The sequence below is a fragment of the Tupaia chinensis genome, unplaced genomic scaffold (assembly GCF_000334495.1).
Source record: "Tupaia chinensis unplaced genomic scaffold, TupChi_1.0 Scaffold143574_1, whole genome shotgun sequence".
In the NCBI taxonomy this organism is placed as follows: domain Eukaryota; kingdom Metazoa; phylum Chordata; class Mammalia; order Scandentia; family Tupaiidae; genus Tupaia; species Tupaia belangeri.
This window is the reverse complement of record NW_006203419.1, coordinates 1,126,580-1,146,756: the sequence shown is the minus strand read 5'-3', so window position 1 is coordinate 1,146,756 and position 20,177 is coordinate 1,126,580. Positions and strand designations below refer to the sequence as shown.

At 49.6% G+C, this 20,177-nt stretch overlaps 1 protein-coding gene and 1 long non-coding RNA gene across 2 annotated transcripts in view; both read right to left on the bottom strand.

The window, feature by feature from the left end:
* Positions 1-5,580: 5,580 nt before the first annotated feature.
* On the bottom strand, positions 5,581-9,411 carry LOC102501506 (uncharacterized). Its single transcript, XR_336787.1, has 3 exons — positions 9,241-9,411; positions 6,961-7,183; positions 5,581-5,706 (listed from the first exon to the last, which is right to left on the bottom strand). It is a non-coding gene; the product is annotated as an uncharacterized LOC102501506 (long non-coding RNA).
* Positions 9,412-18,970: 9,559 nt separating this feature from the next.
* The window catches only part of MRPS26 (mitochondrial ribosomal protein S26), a gene marked incomplete at its 5' end in the record, with an annotated part of 2,635 nt that continues 1,428 nt past the window's right edge, over positions 18,971-20,177 (bottom strand). The window contains one exon of the mRNA XM_027766468.1: positions 18,971-19,478. Within this exon, the coding sequence (XP_027622269.1) occupies positions 19,341-19,478 (138 nt within the window). The remainder of the gene's footprint in view (positions 19,479-20,177) is intronic.

Sequence of the window (20,177 nt, the reverse complement as noted above, 5' to 3'; positions counted from 1 at the left end):
CAGCATGGGGTCGGCGCGAGGGGCCCCAGCAGGCAGCAGGCGAGGCTGGAGCTGGCCATGGTGCTGACGCGCTGGATCTGGCTTGGCGACTGCGGCAGTCTCCCTGGCCAGCCTTTGTATGCCTGGACGCTGCCCTGGCCGAGCCCTGTCTAAGAGGGCGGCTGCATGCCTGGTCACAGCAGGTCGCTGCAGGTCAGCCCTTGGGCGCACTGTGCGCCCCCTCATTTGCATGGCCTGGGCCAGGGTCAAGGTCATCGCCTGGGTAATGGACTTGGCACAGACGGTGCTGTGGGGAAGGGAGCAGGCTGGGCTGGGTGGGTCACTAGGCAAGGCACGGAGATGTGGGAGCAGGAGCAGTCCAATCAAGAGCTATTTCTCTGCAGTCCCACTACATCTGGGGTTGGGGGAAGGACACTAGGGCCTCTCCCGCCACCCAGTCTGCCCTCTTAGCCTGACCCTCACATGTGCTAGTCCCCTCTGTTGTGAAGGTCTCCTCTTTCTCAGCCCACATTTCCAAAAAGCTTTCCAACCCCTATCAGCAGCACCTACTTCCCTGAGCTGGAACTCGAAAAGATCACATCTTTTCTTAACTTCTAACTGAAATAAACTCAGCCTCTCCTTCAAGTATGAGGTAGGCAAGGGACCACAATACCAGGGACTTTGTCACAGATCACAGTGCAGGTAACCTCCTACCCCATTACAGGTATGGCAAATGTCTCTAAATACAGTTTACACGGTGGGGCAAGCAGGTGGGGTTAAGGGGCTGGGCTCCCATGTGGCCAACCATAGTTTGAGTCCCAGACCCAGTGGCTTGAAAATCACACTGAAGCATGTGCATGCGTGACCAAAATCCCAAGAGGAGAATGGAGGAGAAGGGATTGAGGAGTAGCCATCTCCCCTTGGGGTGATTTCTTGCTTTCTTTCTCTCTATCTCTGTCTCTCTGTTGAGCGCACATGCCCAATGGCAAAAACTTAGGTGTGTGTATTTACATACATATATACACATATGTGTGTGTGTGTGTGTGTGTGTGTGTATAGTTTAGGCTCATAATTACTTCAAAATCATAGCATTAATTAGACTTACGCTAGACCTTGCTATCTTTTTTTGGTTTTGATTTTGTAAAAGGGTACATGTGCTCACTGGAGAGAGATAGAGAGGAAAATTTAAAAATCACCCTGTGTGTGTGTGTGGGGGGGTATGCAGTGATTTATTCTCCTCCTCTTTCTTCTTTCTTTCTTTTTTTTTTTTTTTGAGAGGTTTTCACTATAGGGAGCGTGCGCTCGCCAGACAGAGAGAGACATAGAGACAGAAAGCGAGAAATCACCCCCTGGGGGGATGGTCACGCCGCAACCCCTTCTCCTCCGTTCTCCTCTCGGGATCTTGGGCACGCACGCACATGCGCCCGGCGTGAGTTTTAAGCCACCGGGTCTGGGATGCGAACCGCGGTCGACTACGTGGGAGTCCAGCGACATAGCCATTACGCTAACTGCTGGTTCCCCTTTCTTTTTTCTTTTTAGAGAGAATTTTGCTATAGGATGCATGCACTTGCCAGAGATACAGAAAGCAAGAAATCACACACTCCTGCGAGGTGAGGGAGCCACACTGCAATCCCTTCTCGTCCATTCTCCTCTCAGGATTCTGGGCATGCGCACACACGCACCCAGTGTGAGTTTGAAGTCGCCCAGTCTAGGACTTGAACCATGATCAGTCCTGTAGGTATCTGGTGATATAATCATTATGCCATCTGCTGGTCCCAGTTCGCCTCCATTTCCCACCCAAGATTTTGGGCACACCTGAATAACACACTCAACATGATTTTCAAGCCCCAAGTCCAGGACTCAAGCTGTGTTCAGCCATTGTGGGAGTCAGTCCTTAACTACTATGCCACCTGCTGGTCCTATAGAATTTGCTCTCTAATCGTTAAATAAATACAGTTACAACAACATTGAAATGCATTTTAATGTTTTAAAGTCTGAATATAAAAATGAAGTATCTTAAGAAAGTTTGTGGAAATGTGTATTATTTTAAAAACTGTGCATATATTTCAATATTATACTGGACCAAAATGAAATCCTATATTCATTCCTTTTCCACAAATATTTGGATATAAAGTTTATTTTATAATCCTACATCTTTTGGTTTATGCCATTAAAAACTGGTTTTGGACATTTTCTCAGCATTTTTTTATGTGTCTCATATTAAAGTAATTAAAAACTCAAACCAAGACAGACTGTCTGGGTGGACAGGTGTTGGTCAATATTAACGCTGTGAACAAGGAGGGAGAGGCCTTGCCCAGGTCCTCCATAGAAAGGCCTCACTGTGCAGCTGGGGGCACAGGGCAGAGCAATGCTCTGTGAGGCCGGCTCACCAGGGAAGGTCCAGGTTCCCGTCCAGAGACCTCCCTGAGTGCACTGGACATGCACGGTGCCTGAACCTGGGGTTAGTGGAGGCTGGGGTGGACTGCATGTCAGCACCTTGCTGAAAGTGCTCTTTTCTCTCTCTGTCTCTTGCTTTTGGGAGAAATGAATAAATAAATTACAAAAAAAAGAACTTGCAACCCACTGCTGGGAGAGCGGTCAGCAGGCTGCCTTCCTCTGGCCACCTCTACAGGGCCTGCCTCAGCCGTAGACAGCGCTCAGAGCCACAGCCTCCCGGGTTCCCCCATTCACTGACTGGCCCATCTTGACCCAAAGGCAGGACCAATTTGCAGGAATACTGTGGATCCAGAGCTCCCTAGGGACAGCTGAGGTCCACACTCTGCTCTCTCTGTCCACTCCTGTTTCTACACCCCCAGGGTGGGTCCCAGGTCCCTCTGTTTCAGCCTGCTCCCTGGGGACAGCTGAGGTCCACGCTCTACTCTCTCTGTCCGTTCCTGTCTCCACACCCTCAGGGTGGGTCCCAGGGCCCTTTGTCTCGACCTGCTCCCTGGGAAGCCCAGCCTGCAGAGCTGGAGACCTAGATCTGGTGTGTGAGAGACCAGACCTGGCAGGACAGTTCCTCCCTGTGCACTCTCTCTGCCCAGGAAAGGGCGTGGGACAGCCCCAGACTCTCCTGCCCAGTCACTGACCCCCTGGAGGAGGCCTCAGAGTCCATGTGACTCCAACACACTGTCTCATAAGAATTAGCATAATCTTTCCTGCACTGAGGAGCTGGTTGGGCTCACCTCATTACAGTAGCTGGCCGTTTCCTGCCCAGATTAGCTCATTGGCATTCTGTGGCTGAGCAAGCCGAGGGCTTGACCCCAACAATGACCCAGACAGGTGCCCCACCCAGCCTTGTGCACACTGACCTCCTCTGAGCTAATGCATGCACACAAATTCCCATGGCCCAGTGTCCCCTTTATGGCGATCATTCCTTTTTAGTGTTTACACAGTGTCATCACATGGCCGTCCTGCCTCAGCCTCCCAGCTGGGACTACGGGCATGCAGCTCCTGCAGCTCCATGCTGGATCTTATTTATTTATTTTTTGGACAAAGTGTGAGAGGGAGACGGAGACCTGGCTCTTTTTAAAACAGGTCACGTGGGGGACCAGCAGTTAGCGTAATGGCTGTTGCTGGACTCCCATTTAGTCGACCATGGTTCGAGTCCCAAACCCAATGGCTTAAACTCACACTGGGCATGTGTGCATGAGTGCCTAAGATCCTGAGAGGAGAATGGAGGAGAAGGAATTGCGGCATGGCCATCCCCCCTGGGGGGTGATTTCTCGCTTTCTGTCTCTCTGTCTCTGTCTTTGTCTCTCATGAAGAGTGCACATGGTCTCTGGCCAAAAATAAATACATCAATAAATAACATCAGTATCTAAAATGTACTGAGCACTAACTATGTCCCAGGAACCAATCATAGCTCTACATGAATCTCTCATTTCATTGCCACAATAATCTTACAGGGAGATAAGAATTATTTCTTTATTTTAATTTTGAAGAAACTGAGGCACAGAGAGATTAAGAAATGTTCCCAAAGACACTCAAGTAGTAAGAGGAAAAGGGATTCAAATTCCGATTGCTCCAGACCAATAACGGCAAGTCTGTCGAGCCTCTCATGGTTCTTTCTCCATTCGTTGATAGATTCAGATGGACATCAGATGGACATCTGGTAGAAGTGGTGAGTGGGCAGTTGTGGAGACACTCTCCATCTCTCTCAGAGATGTTTCCAAGATTTCTTTTCATCGATTTGGCAGGACTTCCCCGAGGACTTGTAGCAGTAGTCCTGCCTCTGCCACAGTGAACAACCCTGGCCTGCTCAGAGTCCATCTGCCACACTATGCGCAAGAAATTGTCTCCAGGCAGAGTTCTGGGCGATCTTGGAGTTAACCTAGTGAGTTTCCTTCGGTTATGCCTGAAAAACAGCTGCCTTATTTATTTTGTCCAGTTTTAAAGCTATTTTCAGGGGTGGGAGGGTGGTCAGTTAGCAGTCACTCTGTGGTCAGCTGCCAAGTCTATAGGAATATGAAGGAGAAATGGTTGGCCCCTTCGGACTTTCTCTTGCCTGGATCATAATCATGATGTGAAAGAAGCAGTAGTCCTCCTACGACTAGAGGGTGAAAAGTGTATATTAGGTCAGGCCGTCCTGCCTCAGCCTCCCAGCTGGGACTACGGGCATGCAGCTCCTGCAGCTCCATGCTGGATCTTATTTATTTATTTTTTGGACAAAGTGTGAGAGGGAGACGGAGACCTGGCTCTTTTTAAAACAGGTCACGTGGGGGACCAGCAGTTAGCGTAATGGCTGTTGCTGGACTCCCATTTAGTCGACCATGGTTCGAGTCCCAAACCCAATGGCTTAAACTCACACTGGGCATGTGTGCATGAGTGCCTAAGATCCTGAGAGGAGAATGGAGGAGAAGGAATTGCGGCATGGCCATCCCCCCTGGGGGGTGATTTCTCGCTTTCTGTCTCTCTGTCTCTGTCTTTGTCTCTCATGAAGAGTGCACATGGTCTCTGGCCAAAAATAAATACATCAATAAATAACATCAGTATCTAAAATGTACTGAGCACTAACTATGTCCCAGGAACCAATCATAGCTCTACATGAATCTCTCATTTCATTGCCACAATAATCTTACAGGGAGATAAGAATTATTTCTTTATTTTAATTTTGAAGAAACTGAGGCACAGAGAGATTAAGAAATGTTCCCAAAGACACTCAAGTAGTAAGAGGAAAAGGGATTCAAATTCCGATTGCTCCAGACCAATAACGGCAAGTCTGTCGAGCCTCTCATGGTTCTTTCTCCATTCGTTGATAGATTCAGATGGACATCAGATGGACATCTGGTAGAAGTGGTGAGTGGGCAGTTGTGGAGACACTCTCCATCTCTCTCAGAGATGTTTCCAAGATTTCTTTTCATCGATTTGGCAGGACTTCCCCGAGGACTTGTAGCAGTAGTCCTGCCTCTGCCACAGTGAACAACCCTGGCCTGCTCAGAGTCCATCTGCCACACTATGCGCAAGAAATTGTCTCCAGGCAGAGTTCTGGGCGATCTTGGAGTTAACCTAGTGAGTTTCCTTCGGTTATGCCTGAAAAACAGCTGCCTTATTTATTTTGTCCAGTTTTAAAGCTATTTTCAGGGGTGGGAGGGGGGTCAGTTAGCAGTCACTCTGTGGTCAGCTGCCAAGTCTATAGGAATATGAAGGAGAAATGGTTGGCCCCTTCGGACTTTCTCTTGCCTGGATCATAATCATGATGTGAAAGAAGCAGTAGTCCTCCTACGACTAGAGGGTGAAAAGTGTATATTAGGTCATCGGAAAAGTCATGACATAGTTTTCTTTGCAAAAATGGGTCATGACTTTTCCAACAACCCAAAATTAAGGACGGCAGAATCGGGAAGCTGACTGAGATGGGCTGTGAAGAACCATGGAATGGTGGGGAACCAGCAGTTGACGTAATGGCTATGTCACTGGACTCCCACGTAGTCGACCGCGGTTCATGTCCCGGACCCGGTGGCTTAAAACTCACTCCGGGCATGTGTGCGTGCGTGCCCAAGATCCCGAGAGGAGAATGGAGGAGAAGGGATTGTGGTGTGACCATCCCCCCTGGGGGGTGATTTCTCGCTTTCTGTCTCTATGTCTCTCTCTGTCTGTCTGGCGAGCACATGCGCCCTACAGTGAAAATCTCTCCAAAAAAAAAAAAGAACCATGGAATGGTGTACCCATCCTGGAGTGCTGCTCTAGGGCCCGTTGGGTGTCTGAACAGACTATTCACTGACGTTACAAGCTGCTTGGTTCTCAGTCACTTATCAGTCAACTCAGTCTTAATTGACATAAAATTATAGCCCAGGAAAAAAAGGCATATACCATGCTAATTTATAATTACAGATTCAAACATCCAAAAAGAATACTTCATTTTTTTCATGATAGAGCATGTGAACCCATATGTGAGAGTGACAGTGAGAAAGCGAGAAAGAGAGAGGGAGGAGTACCCTCCATAAGATCTGCTTACATCACAATCCCCTTCCTCCAGTTCTCCAGCTGGCTGGAACATGGGCACTTCCATGCATGCCTGGTGATTTCAGGCCGACTGGGCCAGGGATTCTAACCACAGTTGCCCTGTGGGATCCAGCTTCTCTTTACCAGAGCACTTCTATGGTGCCAGGGAGCAGGCCCTACCAAAAAGTATCAATTAATCAAATGCAGCAGACTAAATTCGAGTACATCATGAGCAAATAGATTTACTAACAAATGGAAAGATGGCTCATTTCTGGGAAATCTATTAACATAATTCTCAAATGAAGAAAAACATAGTCATTGAGGAAGTTCAAAGGGAATCCAATGACCTCCCCTCTGGCCAAGAAGGCTAGCTGTCCACCAGGCCCATCATGTGTCTATCGTCACAATAATGCTGGGTACCACATACCACCCCTGACGTGGTAGCTTAAACCAACCAATTACAACTTCCCATAAGTGTCTGGGTTGTCTACATGATTCTTCCGAAGCCATCTGGGTTTGGCTGATCTTAACTGAACTCACCCAGGCATCTCAAATGCACCTGTGATTAGCTGATGGCTCAGCTGAGTCTTGTTCTGCTCCAGCTGGTCTCTCATCCCCCAGTGGGGTAGGCTAAGCTGAGCTTGTCCTTGTGGTAAGGCAAAGGAGCCAAGCACCAAGCAGACGTGTGCGAGACTTCTCAAAGTCTAGGTTCAGTTTGGGTTGTCAGTCATCAGTTCTGCCGTATTCCATTGATGACAGAGTGCTGTAAAGATATGGGGAAAGAGACTTCTCTGGATAGGAAGAATCGCAAAACTACATTGTAGATGTGGCTGCAAGGAGAGGCGGAGAACACAGGGTCACTTGACTGATCTCTGCCTCCATTTATGTTTCCCACTCCTGCATTTTTTAAAATATATTTTCCAGCCATCACACCTGTCTGTCAAAAAAAATTTTTTTTCCCAGCATGCTGGATGTGCGTGTTTGCACACAGGATCCTGGTGAGCTGGAAGACTGGAGGAAAGGGATCACCATGTGGGCAGGCCTTGTGGAGTGTGCTTCTCTCTGCTCATTCATGTGCACGCGCTGTATCATGACAACAGACAAGGATCAACAAACCTTACATCTCAAACAAGTTTAGTTTACAGATCTAACTGGCTTTTATTGGCAATTCTAGAACCGGGTAGCATTTCATGAGATAAAATAGGGATGAGTGCTCCTCTGGGCATGTCCGAATAGTTAGTTTTTCTAAGAGGGAACAAGAAAACAAAATTATTTATTTATTTAAGGGAGATTTTTGCTAAAGAGTGCATGCATTCGCTGGAGAGACAGGGAGAAAGAAAGCAAGAAATCATCCCCAGGGTATGGTCACGCAGCAATCTCTTTGCTTCCATTCTCCTCTTGGGGTTTTGGGCATGCATGCACATATGCCTAGTATGTTTCAAATGTAATTGGAAAAATGCTGTTTGTTTATGTCTTTGTGTTTTATGATCATTTCATGGCTATGACCTGTCTTCCCACAGGACCCCCAGAACTGGCTGTTTTCTGCCTGCGAGCAGGGTTGCTGAATTCAGGCCCAGTCCAAGCAGTCCTGGTGAGTCCAGCTAGAGAGCAAACTAGTCTAAGAAAATAGAGTTTCCAATAATGCTGAGCTTGAGGGCAAAGTGACCGTGTGCACAGCAGCTCTGGGACCGATCAGGCTCCTCGTGGCTGTGACCCTCCTGGAGGGAGCCCCCAGCTTTCCCACCTTCCTTATTTTCCTTCCCTGTGGAATCCCCTGTCCTGGTCTGTGACTTTGGAGATAGTCTTGGAGCATCAGTTCCCTGTCTTTCCAGGTCCCCAGCTCCCTGAAGAAGCCCCCTTTTCCATGCACCCACACGTGCCTCTCAGGGACTGGGACATTGCAGCTGCTCGGTGTAAAGCGAGAGGCCACTGCTTGCCTCTTGCAGTTCTGTTTTTCAGGGCCCCAAGATTCTTGTGGGGTCCCCATGTCTGTTATTGGGGGTCTGAGAGCAGTTCTGTAGACAGTGGGAAATGCTCAAGTAACTTTTCGCCACTTTCTTAGTATATTAAGGTTACTTCATTCACTTCTTGTCTTATTTTTACAGATTATCTATTTATCTCTTGAGAGGGAGAGGCACCCCCATCAAGGTATTGACACTGCAGTTCACCCCAGCTCCAGCAGGCCCACATCTGGGCGGGTGCTTCTGGCACACACTGGGGGGGGGTGTCTCCAGATGCCCACGGAGAACCGCCTCCTGTGGGTGGCCTCGCAGAGCCCGCATTTCATCTCTGTCTGGTTCTGAACTTCGGAAAGTTTCTCTGAAGCCCAGACTGCCTGATCCTGTTGGGGAGGGAGCTGAAAGTGTTTCCATGACCTTGAAGCCCACCCTGGTGTTCCCCTCCTCCCCCACTCCTTACACCATGTCGGCAGCGAGAACAGCTACCGCTCAGCCCCCTGGGCACCTGGCGGGGCAGGGCTCCATCAGGCTAGGTCTCTAGTTCTGTGCTGGAAACTGGAAACCAGACCCCCGACTAACTCAGCGCCACACCCAGATCCCAACGCCCTCCCTCCCACTTCGGAAATTCATACACGAGTCGAATTGAGGAAGGGTCAATCAGCTTTATTCCATTTTCCTTCTCTCTATGGGTGGCCTAGGGGGAGCAAGAGACTCGTTCTGGGGGCGTCCGCAGTCCTGCAGACTCAGGGTCAACAGGCACAGTTTCCCTGGCAGCCATCCGCAAAGAGAGGCGCGGGTCAGGCAGCGCCCGGCCGTTGTCCGCTCCCCCCACCCCCATCGGCGCCGGCCGCCCCCAGCTCACCAATGTGACAGCACAAGCTGGAGGATGCGCAGAAGCCCGGGTCCCCACACAGCTTTTTCTGGGGCTCGCAGGGCTTTGGCAGGTGGCTCACTGTCCGAGACGATCACGCAGTTCTGACTGCAGCAGACTCTCTGCCCGAAACAGTATCCTCCTTTCCTGGATCCGCAGGGGAGGCACTGCGGGGATGGGTGGGGTGAGGGGAGGGAGAGCATCCTGGAGGTCTCAGGGCCAGATCGTGGGGGCTGCAGACGCTGGGACACCGACTAGGCCTAGACAGTGGTCAAAGACAGAGAGTCCAATCCCCTGAAATCCTTGGGTTCCCAGAGGTGTCGGGTAGCAGGACCCGGTGTGCCTGGTCCTCTCCATCCTCTTTTCACGGGGGGAGGGGGGGGGAAGTCCCGGATGTAGAGGGCAGAGGTAAGAGCCAGGAGAAGGGATAGGCAGTAGACCAGCTCCCAGCCAGCCACAGTGGTGACGTGCTGGGATCAGTGGAGGCAACTGGGGCAGTCACCCGGGCTGGCCTTTTTTATGCCTGGAGGCTGCCAAGACTGAGTCCCAACCGGACAGGTGGCGCCAAGACTGGTGAGGGCCCGACCGTCCAGCAGGTCAGGCTGTAGCACTGTACCTCCCCCCTCAGGGTCAAGATTACAGCCTCTGTTAATGGACCGAGCCTGTACCGGGTGCTGTGGGGAAGGGGGCAGGCTGGGATTCCCTGGGTCACTAGGATGGGACAGGAAGATGTGGGAGCAGGAACCACCCAACCAAGAACTATTTCTCTGGACTCCTGGTACATCTGGGGAAGGGGGCTCCTCCAGGCAGCAATAGTCTCAGGCTGGCCTCCCTGTCCACTCTCGTGGCCTGCCACTCACATGTGCCTGTCCCCCTCTGTTAGGAAGGTCTCATATTCCTGAGCCCAGGTGTGAAAACCTTCCCACCCCAACACACAGCAGCACCCACTGCCCTGAGCTGGAATTGAAAGGGAAATGATCACGTCTTAAATTCTGACTGAAATGAATTCAGCCTCTCCTTTAAGTATGACATAGGCAAGGAACCACAGTGCCAGTGGCTTTGTCACAGATTGAAATGACAGGTCACCCCCTGTCCTGTTAGAGTCAATACAAAGGTCTATAAATATTCTTTAGACTCATCATTATTTTGAAATTATGGCAGTTATTGGGTCTCTGGCTAGATGTTGCTACCTACTGGTTTAATAAAGCAGCACATTTATGACATCAGAATGTGCTTTAATATTTAGAAACCTGAATATAAATACAGTTTCTTAAGAACGTTCATGGTGATGTGCATTAGGAAAAAACTATGGATGCATTTCCAAATTTTCTTGCACCTAAATAAACTCATATTTTAATTCCTTTTCCACAAACTCTTTGAAGTTTGCTTATATATTTTATTTCTTTAGTAAGCCTATATATTTTTTGTTTGTTTTAAGAGAGATTTTTGCTTTAGGGCACATGTGCTTGACAGAAAGACAAAGAGAGACAGAGAGAAAGAAAGCGAGAAATCACCCTCCAGGGAGGATGGCCACACCACAATTCCTTCTCTTCCCCTCTCCTCTACGGGATCTTGGGTATACATGCATGTGTGCCCAGCATGAGTTTTAAGTTTTCAGGTCCGGGACTCGAACTGCGGTCAACTACATGGAGTCCAGCGACGTAACCGTTCTGCCATCTACTGATTGCAATCTTACATCTTTTATTTTATGCAACTAAGAACTGTTTGAGACTCTTTTAAAAAATTTTAAATATGTTTCAAAATGAAAATAGTTAAAAACTTGAAAAAGGAAAGACTGGTGGCCAATAAGTGTTATGGTATTTAAGGCATTGGACTACGGCATGGTCAACCATGGTTTGATTCCCGGACCTGGGGGCTTCCTTTCTCACTATCTCTTTCTCTCTCTCTCTGCCTCTGTCTGGTGAGCACATGTGCCTTATAGCAAATAAATAATAATTAGTAGTATTTAAATTAAATTTTTTTTTGTGTCTGGGAGGAGGGGTGTTGGTTAATATTAATGTTGTGAACAAAGAAGATATTGTGCCCAGATTCCCCATAGAGAGGATTCGCTGGGCAGCTGGGGGCACAAGGTAAAACACGGTGATCTGTGAGGCTGGCTCTCCAGGGAAGATTCCAGGCCCCCATCTGGAGACCTCCCTGAGTGCACTGGTCATGCAGGGTGCCTGTGACTGGGGTGGACTGCGTGTCAACACCTTCGAGGAGTGCTCTCTCTCTCTCTGTCTCTCTTGCTTTTTGGAAGAAATGAATACATAATCTACAAAAGAAAAAAGAAGTAGGAAACAAAACAAGAAAGGTCTTACACCCACTGCTAGGAGTATGGTCAGCAGGCTGCCTTCCTCTGGCCATCCCTCCAGGGACTGCCACAGCTGTAGAGGGTGCTCAGGGCCACAGCCTCCTAGGTGCCCCCATTCAATGACTGGCCCATCTTGGCCCAAAGGCAGGACCAATCTGCAGGGCCACTGTGGCTCCAGAGCTCCCTGAGGACAGCTGACGTCCATATTCTGCTCTCTGTCACTCCTGTCTCCACACCCCCAGGGTGGGTCCCAGGGCCCTCTGTCTCAGCCTGCTCCCTGGGAAGCCCAGCCTGCAGAGCTGGAGACCTGGACCCGGTGTGTGAGCGACCAGACCTTTTAACAGAGTTCCTCCCGGTCCACTCCCTCTGCCTGGGTGAGGGGGTGAGACAGTCCCAGACTCTCTTGCCCACTCGCTGACTCCCTGGAGGAGGGAGCGGAGGTCGATGGGGACACACAGTTCTCAGAGCCCATGTGACCCCCAAGTCACTGACCCTGAGTCACTTCTCCTGCATTGAGAAGCTGGTCAGGCTCACATGCATTACATTTTCTCATCCAGATTAGCTCTTTGGCATTCCGTGGCCGAGCAGGACGAGGGCTTGACCCCAGCAGTGGCCCCTGACAGGTGTGCCCCCCACCTGGCTTTGTGCACATTGACCTCTCCTGAGCCAATGCATGCACACAAACTCCCTTGGTCTGTTGTTCCCTGTATGGCAAACATTCCTGTTTAGTTTTTATTGCTAATTAATTTTTATAGGTCCCTATAAAAATAATTTAATAATAATTTTTAAAAAGTTATTATTTTTTAATTTGGCCAGTGAGAGAAAGTGAGAAAGCAAGCTGCCAGGTCCAGGACCTGAACTGTGGTTGGGCATATGGGAGTCCAGCACCCTTAACCACCAAGCCACCTGCTGGCCCCAAAATAAATAATTTTTAAAAATATATATTCATGTTACCTTTTAGTAAATGTTAATTTGGAGATGCTTTATATGAAACCTTTCTTGGTCAATATAAATACCCACGTGCATAACCAAAGGGACTGTGTGCTTGTCAGAGAGACAGAAAGAGAAGGGGAGAAAGCAGCCCCGCCCCCATGGGGGTGTGACTATTCTTCAATCCCTTCTCAGGATTTTTGGTATTTGGGGGGAACACACATGCCTGGTGTGTTTTTTAAGCCACTGGGGCCAGGGTTTGAACTGTGTTTTGCCATGTGGGATACAGATCCCTTAACCTCTAGACCACAGGGCTGGCCCTATCAGTTAATTTTAGTCATTTGCCTCAACTTCTTGGGAGGCTGAATAGCAAACAGCTTTTGTTTAAAAATTTCCTTTTAAGCTTTTTTTTTTTTTTTTTTAAACAAAAACTTTATTCAGTTTATTCACAAAACATTGCAAATTCACTTGTACCAAAAATACAGGTAATATTTACAACAATGACGTACAGATACAAATTAATGAAAAACTACGATTTCACCAACGATTGTAAACATGTTGACACTAGTCAGTCCTTTCTTTTAGGCAAAGTGTTCTTTTTTTTTTCATTTTTTATTATTTTTTTACACAATCAATAACTACATATTATTGCAGCTTGCTAAATGAATTTTCCCAGCATGAATATTCAGTTAAAGATCTTGTCATACATGTTGCATAGTGGCTTAATCAAGCATGTTATCATCAATAATATTCCATTTCTACTTTCCTACATGTGTATACATATATATGTTTTTTATCCTATGTTTGACCCTCTGCCCCTTCCCACTCTCCGATCACACCATCTCTGCTATATACAGTTGTCTTCCAGAAAAGTTATCGAAAATGTGATACATGCAAGTAAAGGGAGAGGGGCCACAGTTTCAATTATCAGCTCATAAACTTTTTAACAGTAGGGAACATAGGTTCCATTCAGGGCTGGATCAAGGGTGGGTCTCGTGCAGTTCCGCAACTGTAGGTGAGTCTCCATGGGACACAGTTTCATGAAAGCGGTTCTGGTAAGCAGAGATGATCATCAGCTGATGTGGCACAGCAGCCATCCTGCGATCAGTGATCAGCGGGAATGGTGTGGGGATCTGCAGAGTGAGCTATCCTCGGGTATCTGGCTTCCTTAAGAATGGTAGAGTAGTTCTTGTTCTTCCCTGAGGTAATGCAGGGCTGGTAACCATCATCTTCTCACTGTCCACAGGTAGAGAAAATCCTCCTATACGATATGTTTCTCCATTGGTTTAATACAGCTAAAGTTTCTTTCTAGTTGCATGTTCTCAATCCTTAATTTCGGCTTCGGTTTGCCGCAGGCTTGGGGGCCACGCGCAGGCTCGGCGGCGCGCACGGGGTGGAGAGCCCCGGCCGCGCTAGGCCCTTAAGCTTATTTTTTTAAAAAAATATTATTTAATTTTTTTTCGTCCATGGTATGTGTGCTTGCTAGAGAGATGGGCAGGGGGAGGGGAGTGAGAAAGCACTCCTATGGGGGAAGGGCCACATAATAATCCTTTCTCCTCTATCCCTACCAGGCCTAGGATTCTGAGCACGCACACGTGCCCAATATGTTTCTCAAGCAGCCAGGTCTAGGGCCTGAACAGTTGGTCATATGGGATCCAGTCATCCTAACTACCACCCCACCAGTGGGCCTACTTTTTTTTTTTTTTAAAGCATGGCAAGAAGTGATAAATTTAGGGTCCACTGCAATTGTGTTTTGCAATGGGGAAGAGAGATTGGGCTTAACTCCAAACACTATACGGGGAGTGAAAATCAATGGCCCAGGAGCAGTGTAGGAGGGCAGCAGATGGAAAACGACTAAGAAACACCAGGGACGGAAGGATTCTGGCAGATGGAACAGGAGTCTCACAGGGTAATCAGATACCACCTGGGAGGCTGTGGTTGAGGAGTTCCAGTGTCCAGGGCTCTGCTCTGTGCTGAACTCGAGGACCAAGCAGGTCCGGCAATGCAGCGTTCTGCCAGGAACAGGCTGCTGTGGGTCTCCAAGATCACATACCCATAGTGGGTCCTCTAAGCATCATCCAGGTTCTGCCACTCCTCCCAGGTAAACTCCACTCCCACATCTTCACATAATACAAACTTCAAAAATGGATTCATTTTGGGCCAGCAGGTGGCATGGTGGTTAAGGCGCTGGAATTCCCACATGGCTGACCACAATTCAAGTCTCGAACTTGGCAGCTTGCTCCCTCTCTGTCTCTCTCTGTCTTTCTCTGGCAACACATGTGAAAAAATAATAATAAGTAAATAAATGAATAAAATAATTTTTTAAAAAATGGATTCATTTTCTTGGTCCCAGGCAGATGTAATTATAGCTTCAGGGACATAGACCCCCACCCGACAGCCTGTAGAGGAGATAGCCCCCCCCCCGACAGCCTGTAGAGCCCATCGACACTCCTGCAGGTTACCAGTGAGCAGCTGAACCACGTTTTTTTTTTTTTTTTAAGAAGTATGTATTTAATTTTATTATTATTATTTTAAAATTTGCTGTAGGGCATGTGTGCTTACCAGATAGAGATACAGAAAGAGGGAGAGAGAAAGCTGCCAAGTCCAGGACCCAAACTGTGGTTGGCCATGTGGGAGTCCAGCGCCTTAACTACCACGCCACCTGATGGCCCCACTTGCCCTTTTTTTATTTTTGAGAGGTTTTTGCTATAGGGCGCGTGCACTCACCAGAAAGACAGGGAGAGACAGAGAGACAGAAAGCACGAAATCACCCCCCAGGGGAGATGGGCACACCACAATCCCTTCTCCTCCATTCTCCTCTCGGGATCCTGGGCACGCACGCACACACACCTGGCGTGAGTTTAAGCCACTGGGGTCTGGGACTCAAACTGTGGTCGACTACTAGGAGTCCAGTGACATAGCCATTATGCCAACTGCCAGTCCCATCCACTCGCCCATTTTTAAGGTTACTTATTTCTTCTGAGAGAGAGAGAGAGAGAGAGAGTCATGCTGTCATGGGCATACATGCCCAGTGTCTGTAGGGAGACTTTGGGACACAAACCTGGACCCTTTCCACGTGGGTTCAGCACCACAGTGCTTCGTCTTACTGCTGCACCACGTGGCTGGCCTGGTTTCACCATGTGGATCCTCTGCCTCAGCCTCCCAAATAGTACCACACCTGGCTTGTAGGGTGGGCTGGGAATTGAACCTGAGAATCCCACATGGCCTCAGCCCGTTGAGCAGCTGCAATGACCAACACACTACTGCAGCTGAACTGAAGGACATTTTTCAGGCTATAGGAGATTGTTCCAACTCTGTGCTTGTAAGGTCAGGGAAATGATCACAGGGCAAGTTCGGGGGATGGAGGTGGGGGGAGGATGCTCCTAAAGATTCCAGGGAATATTGGATACTCATGACTGTGTTCCATTCAGAAAACGTGGACTATCCTGGAAAGGTACAGGGAATGCCGTGAGGTTCCAGCAGGTCCTGATGGCGTCTCCTTGCCGGCACAGGCAATGAGGCAGCGGGCATCCACTAGTCCGGCAGACACAGCCTTCTCTTTCTATCCACTTCCTATTCACCACTCAACCCAAGAGATGGACACCTCTCGTTTGGCACAACCTAATCCTCAAGACCTTGCACACCTATCCCTGGACACCATGGTGGTCCACCTCACTGACGCCATGCTGCTCACCCTGGAAAAATGGAAAAGGAAGACTCCTGAATGTCTTGGTGAAATATCTATGGGAGAGAAATCCTTGAGGAAAAACTGCTCACTCAGCAAAATCCCCTGGGGTGAGGATGCCTTCCCTCCACAGTGGGAAACGGCTCACCATGATCCACCCTCCTACCCCACTGTGCACAAAGCATGCTGGGCCTCCTCAAATGTTGGTGAAAACACTCACATTTGGGGGACCAGCAGTTAGCGTAATGGCTATGTCGCTGGACTCCCACGTAGTCGACCGCGGTTTGCGTCCTGGGCCCAGTGGCTTAAAACTCACGCACCTTGCACACCTATCCCTGGACACCATGGTGGTCCACCTCACTGACGCCATGCTGCTCACCCTGGAAAAATGGAAAAGGAAGACTCCTGAATGTCTTGGTGAAATATCTATGGGAGAGAAATCCTTGAGGAAAAACTGCTCACTCAGCAAAATCCCCTGGGGTGAGGATGCCTTCCCTCCACAGTGGGAAACGGCTCACCATGATCCACCCTCCTACCCCACTGTGCACAAAGCATGCTGGGCCTCCTCAAATGTTGGTGAAAACACTCACATTTGGGGGACCAGCAGTTAGCGTAATGGCTATGTCGCTGGACTCCCACGTAGTCGACCGCGGTTTGCGTCCTGGGCCCAGTGGCTTAAAACTCACGCCAGGCGCATGTGTGTGTGTGCCCAAGACCCTGAGAGGAGAACGGAGGAGAAGGGACTGCGGCGTGGCCATCCCCCCTGGGGGTGATGTCTCACTTTCTGTCTCACTGTCTCTGTCTGGCGAGCGCACACACCCTATAGCAAAAACCTCTTAAAAAAAAAAAAAAACACTCACATTTGGGTGTTCTGCTCCCAATGCACTTATGGGGCAGTCCCCAAATCTACCACTCATGGGTGGGCTCTTGCTCAAGAGACTCTCTAGGTGGTCCAGGCTGCACCCTAGAGTCTGGCAACTCAGTCCTTGCAACCCTCCAGAGCTCACATTGTTGCAAAGATGCAAACCCTATTGGAACTCGAGGCAAGAATCTGAAGTTGGTGTTTTTGAGCAAGGCCACACCCATCAGGTTAACTATCCGGGTTCTTCTTTTAAATTACCAGAGGGTATCTGCGCTTCACCAGAGGGAGAGAGGGCAAGAGCAAGCACAAGCACCCCTCAGTGGGGTATGTCATGCCACAATCCAGTTTCCTTCATTTCTCCATCCCATCAGAATTTTGGACATGTACACACATGTACCTGGCATTTTTCAAATCTCCAGGGCTTGGATTTAAACTGCAGTTGGCCATGTGGGATCCAGAGCCCCCCGCATAGCACCAGGCCACTGGACTATGGGGCCAGCCTTAACTACCCAGGGTTCTGTGGGGGACTAGGTATCCTACCATGGCACACCGCACAGCTCTGCATCCCAGGGTGAATGGTGCTGTGCACCAAGCAGCACTCTGATCCCTTACAAGCTGGGCTTGAGCTAACCCTGAAGGTACCAGTAAACTGCCTATTCATGTCTATACCAGCAGGAGGCTGTGGGTGGAAAATAAAAACACTGAAGCTTGGGGCCAGCAGGTGCTGTGGTGGTTAAGACACTGGACTCCCACACAGCCAACTATGATTGGAGTTCCAAATGTGGCAGCTTGAAGATCACGCCATGAGCATGTGTATGGGTGCCTGCAATCCTGAGAGAATGGAGAAGAGATTGTAACAATCCCTCCTAAGGAATGATTCCTCATTTTCGCTCTATGGAGAGTGCATGCACCGCGTGGCAAAAACCTAGAAACCCCACAAAACTGGACTTCTCAATACAAGCCAGTGTCCTATGTGAAAGCTCACCAAAGACTTTCACTGCAGGGGACCAGAGGCCCATGACAAAGCCTGAGGTTGCGGATAACATGGCCAAACCATGGTTCACAAGTGCGTTCTCAGCCCCAGAAGCTGCACTGAGCACCTGAGAACAGGGACTCTACTGTCCTCTGATCAGTGTCAGGGTCAGAGCTGTTGTCAGACTGAGGGAGGCCATGGCTCTCAGGATGCAGTGTCTGCTGGGGGCAGGCTGCCAAGTCAGCACTCCTGCCACCTCCACACCTGCTTCCTCACCTGGAGCATGAGTTGCCCATACTCCTTAAAAGATTTTCATTTCTTAGGGGTATGGAGGTGTCCCCGACAAGAAGGAGTTGTGGAAAGAAGCTAGGCTTCCACTCTGTCCATCCCTGGTGGTAGCAGGAGTGCGTGTGAATAGCAATGAAGGGGCAGCAGGTCTGGCTGAGAAACATCTCACCATTTCAGATGCTGCCTGATGGCCTCATGGACACAGGGGCCACGGAGTCACGTGCTCGCTCACTCAACCTTGGGAACGTCAATCGCAAATGTTCCCAGTACCCTAGGGTCTGTGCAAGTGCTTACCAAGCCACACTGAGCTTTTCATACAACTTTGGCCAACTTGGCCTCCCCTGCCAGACCAATCTGGTGGATAGTCTACCGAGGCTGGCAGGTACACATAGGACGTGGGCTGCTAAGGCCATGGGAGGGCCATGGAAAAAGTGGGGTCTTCACTTTGTCTTCTCAATCTTAGACACGCTAGACCCTGGCAAGTAAAACCCAGGATCCAGTGGAAGTGGCCCTGTTGATTGCTCCAGGGTACAATCTTAAAGCCCCAGATAAGGGATAGCAAATCCCCTCTGTAATCATATAATGAATGTTTTACACTATGGAAGGCATACGGTGTCTGCTGCAACAACTAATCTCTGCCATTGGTCAAGCAGTCAACCAGTGCACATGGCGATGTTCCAATAAAACTTTATTTACAAAAACAGGTAGTGGGCCACATTTACATTTAGCCCATGGATTATAACTTGCCAATCACTGTCCTCGATGATGCTCGAGAGATGCTGGCTGTCCAAGGGGTCTGCGACCCAGTCTAATCCTCTGAGATGGAAACCACTCCAGACACTGGTGCTGTGCTGAAACCGTGCACAGGGGCAGAGCAGGGCACTGTGTTTGGAGTTTCTGAGCAAACGGTGAGTGCAGAGGCCTAACTAGAAAGGCCGAGCCCTCCTCACAAGAAACACCAACGGCTTCATTCCACATTGGGCCCAGCCCTTCCCCCATACACACACGGTCCCTGAGGCAGCACTGTCCAGTGGGACCCCTAGGGGCTTCTGTGCTGTGGCCTGACCACCAGCCCCTCTCGGGTGATGGCCCAGTTGTAGTTCTTTGGGGGGGAGTCCAGTGCTTCTTCCACCCGTGCCTCCAGGTTCTCTCGGGTGATGAAGTTTTTTGCCTCCTCCTACATGGAAGGGAAGAGTGGGCCCGTTGAGTGGGAGCCCCCAGCATGTCTGGGGGCTGGCACAGCCTGCTGGCCTCTAGCCCAGCTGAAGGAGAGGTTCTGGCCCTCCCTGGGGAAGGCTGCCTGGAGCCCAGGGTCCTCTCTGAGTGTCCCACTGTCCTCCTGTGGCATTATATCAGGTGGCTTTCCACATTCCTCTTTCTTAGACAATCATCGGCCAGCCGGGAACCCCATGCACCAGCTGTGACAATCTTGTGTCCTGCTGGGTGGAAACAATCTCTGGGCGTTCAGGGTCCTCTATCTTGAGCCTGACTTTCCCCTCCATTACTTTAATTGGAGCCTCCTCCATTCTCACGGGATTACTCCTAACTGGTCTCTGTGCTTTTAGGTCTGGCCAATCCCTGCCTAGTATACTTAATCTTCCAATGACCTTATCACCTGTAAGCAAAATACAAATTCCTATGGAAGGCGGGCTGGGGAGGGATCCCTTCAACAAACACCACTTCCCACCCACCAGGCACAAACACTTTCTCACCACTTTCTCACCTCCGGGGCTTTGAACTTGGGGCTCCTTCTCTCCCAAATACCTGCTCCCTACCGTTCTGCAGGTAGCCACCCCCCACTTCACGGGGCCAGAATCCTCACTGCAGCCCAGGCCGATCCCCGCCTCAAGCCCTGGGCTGGGCGCTGCCCACCTGC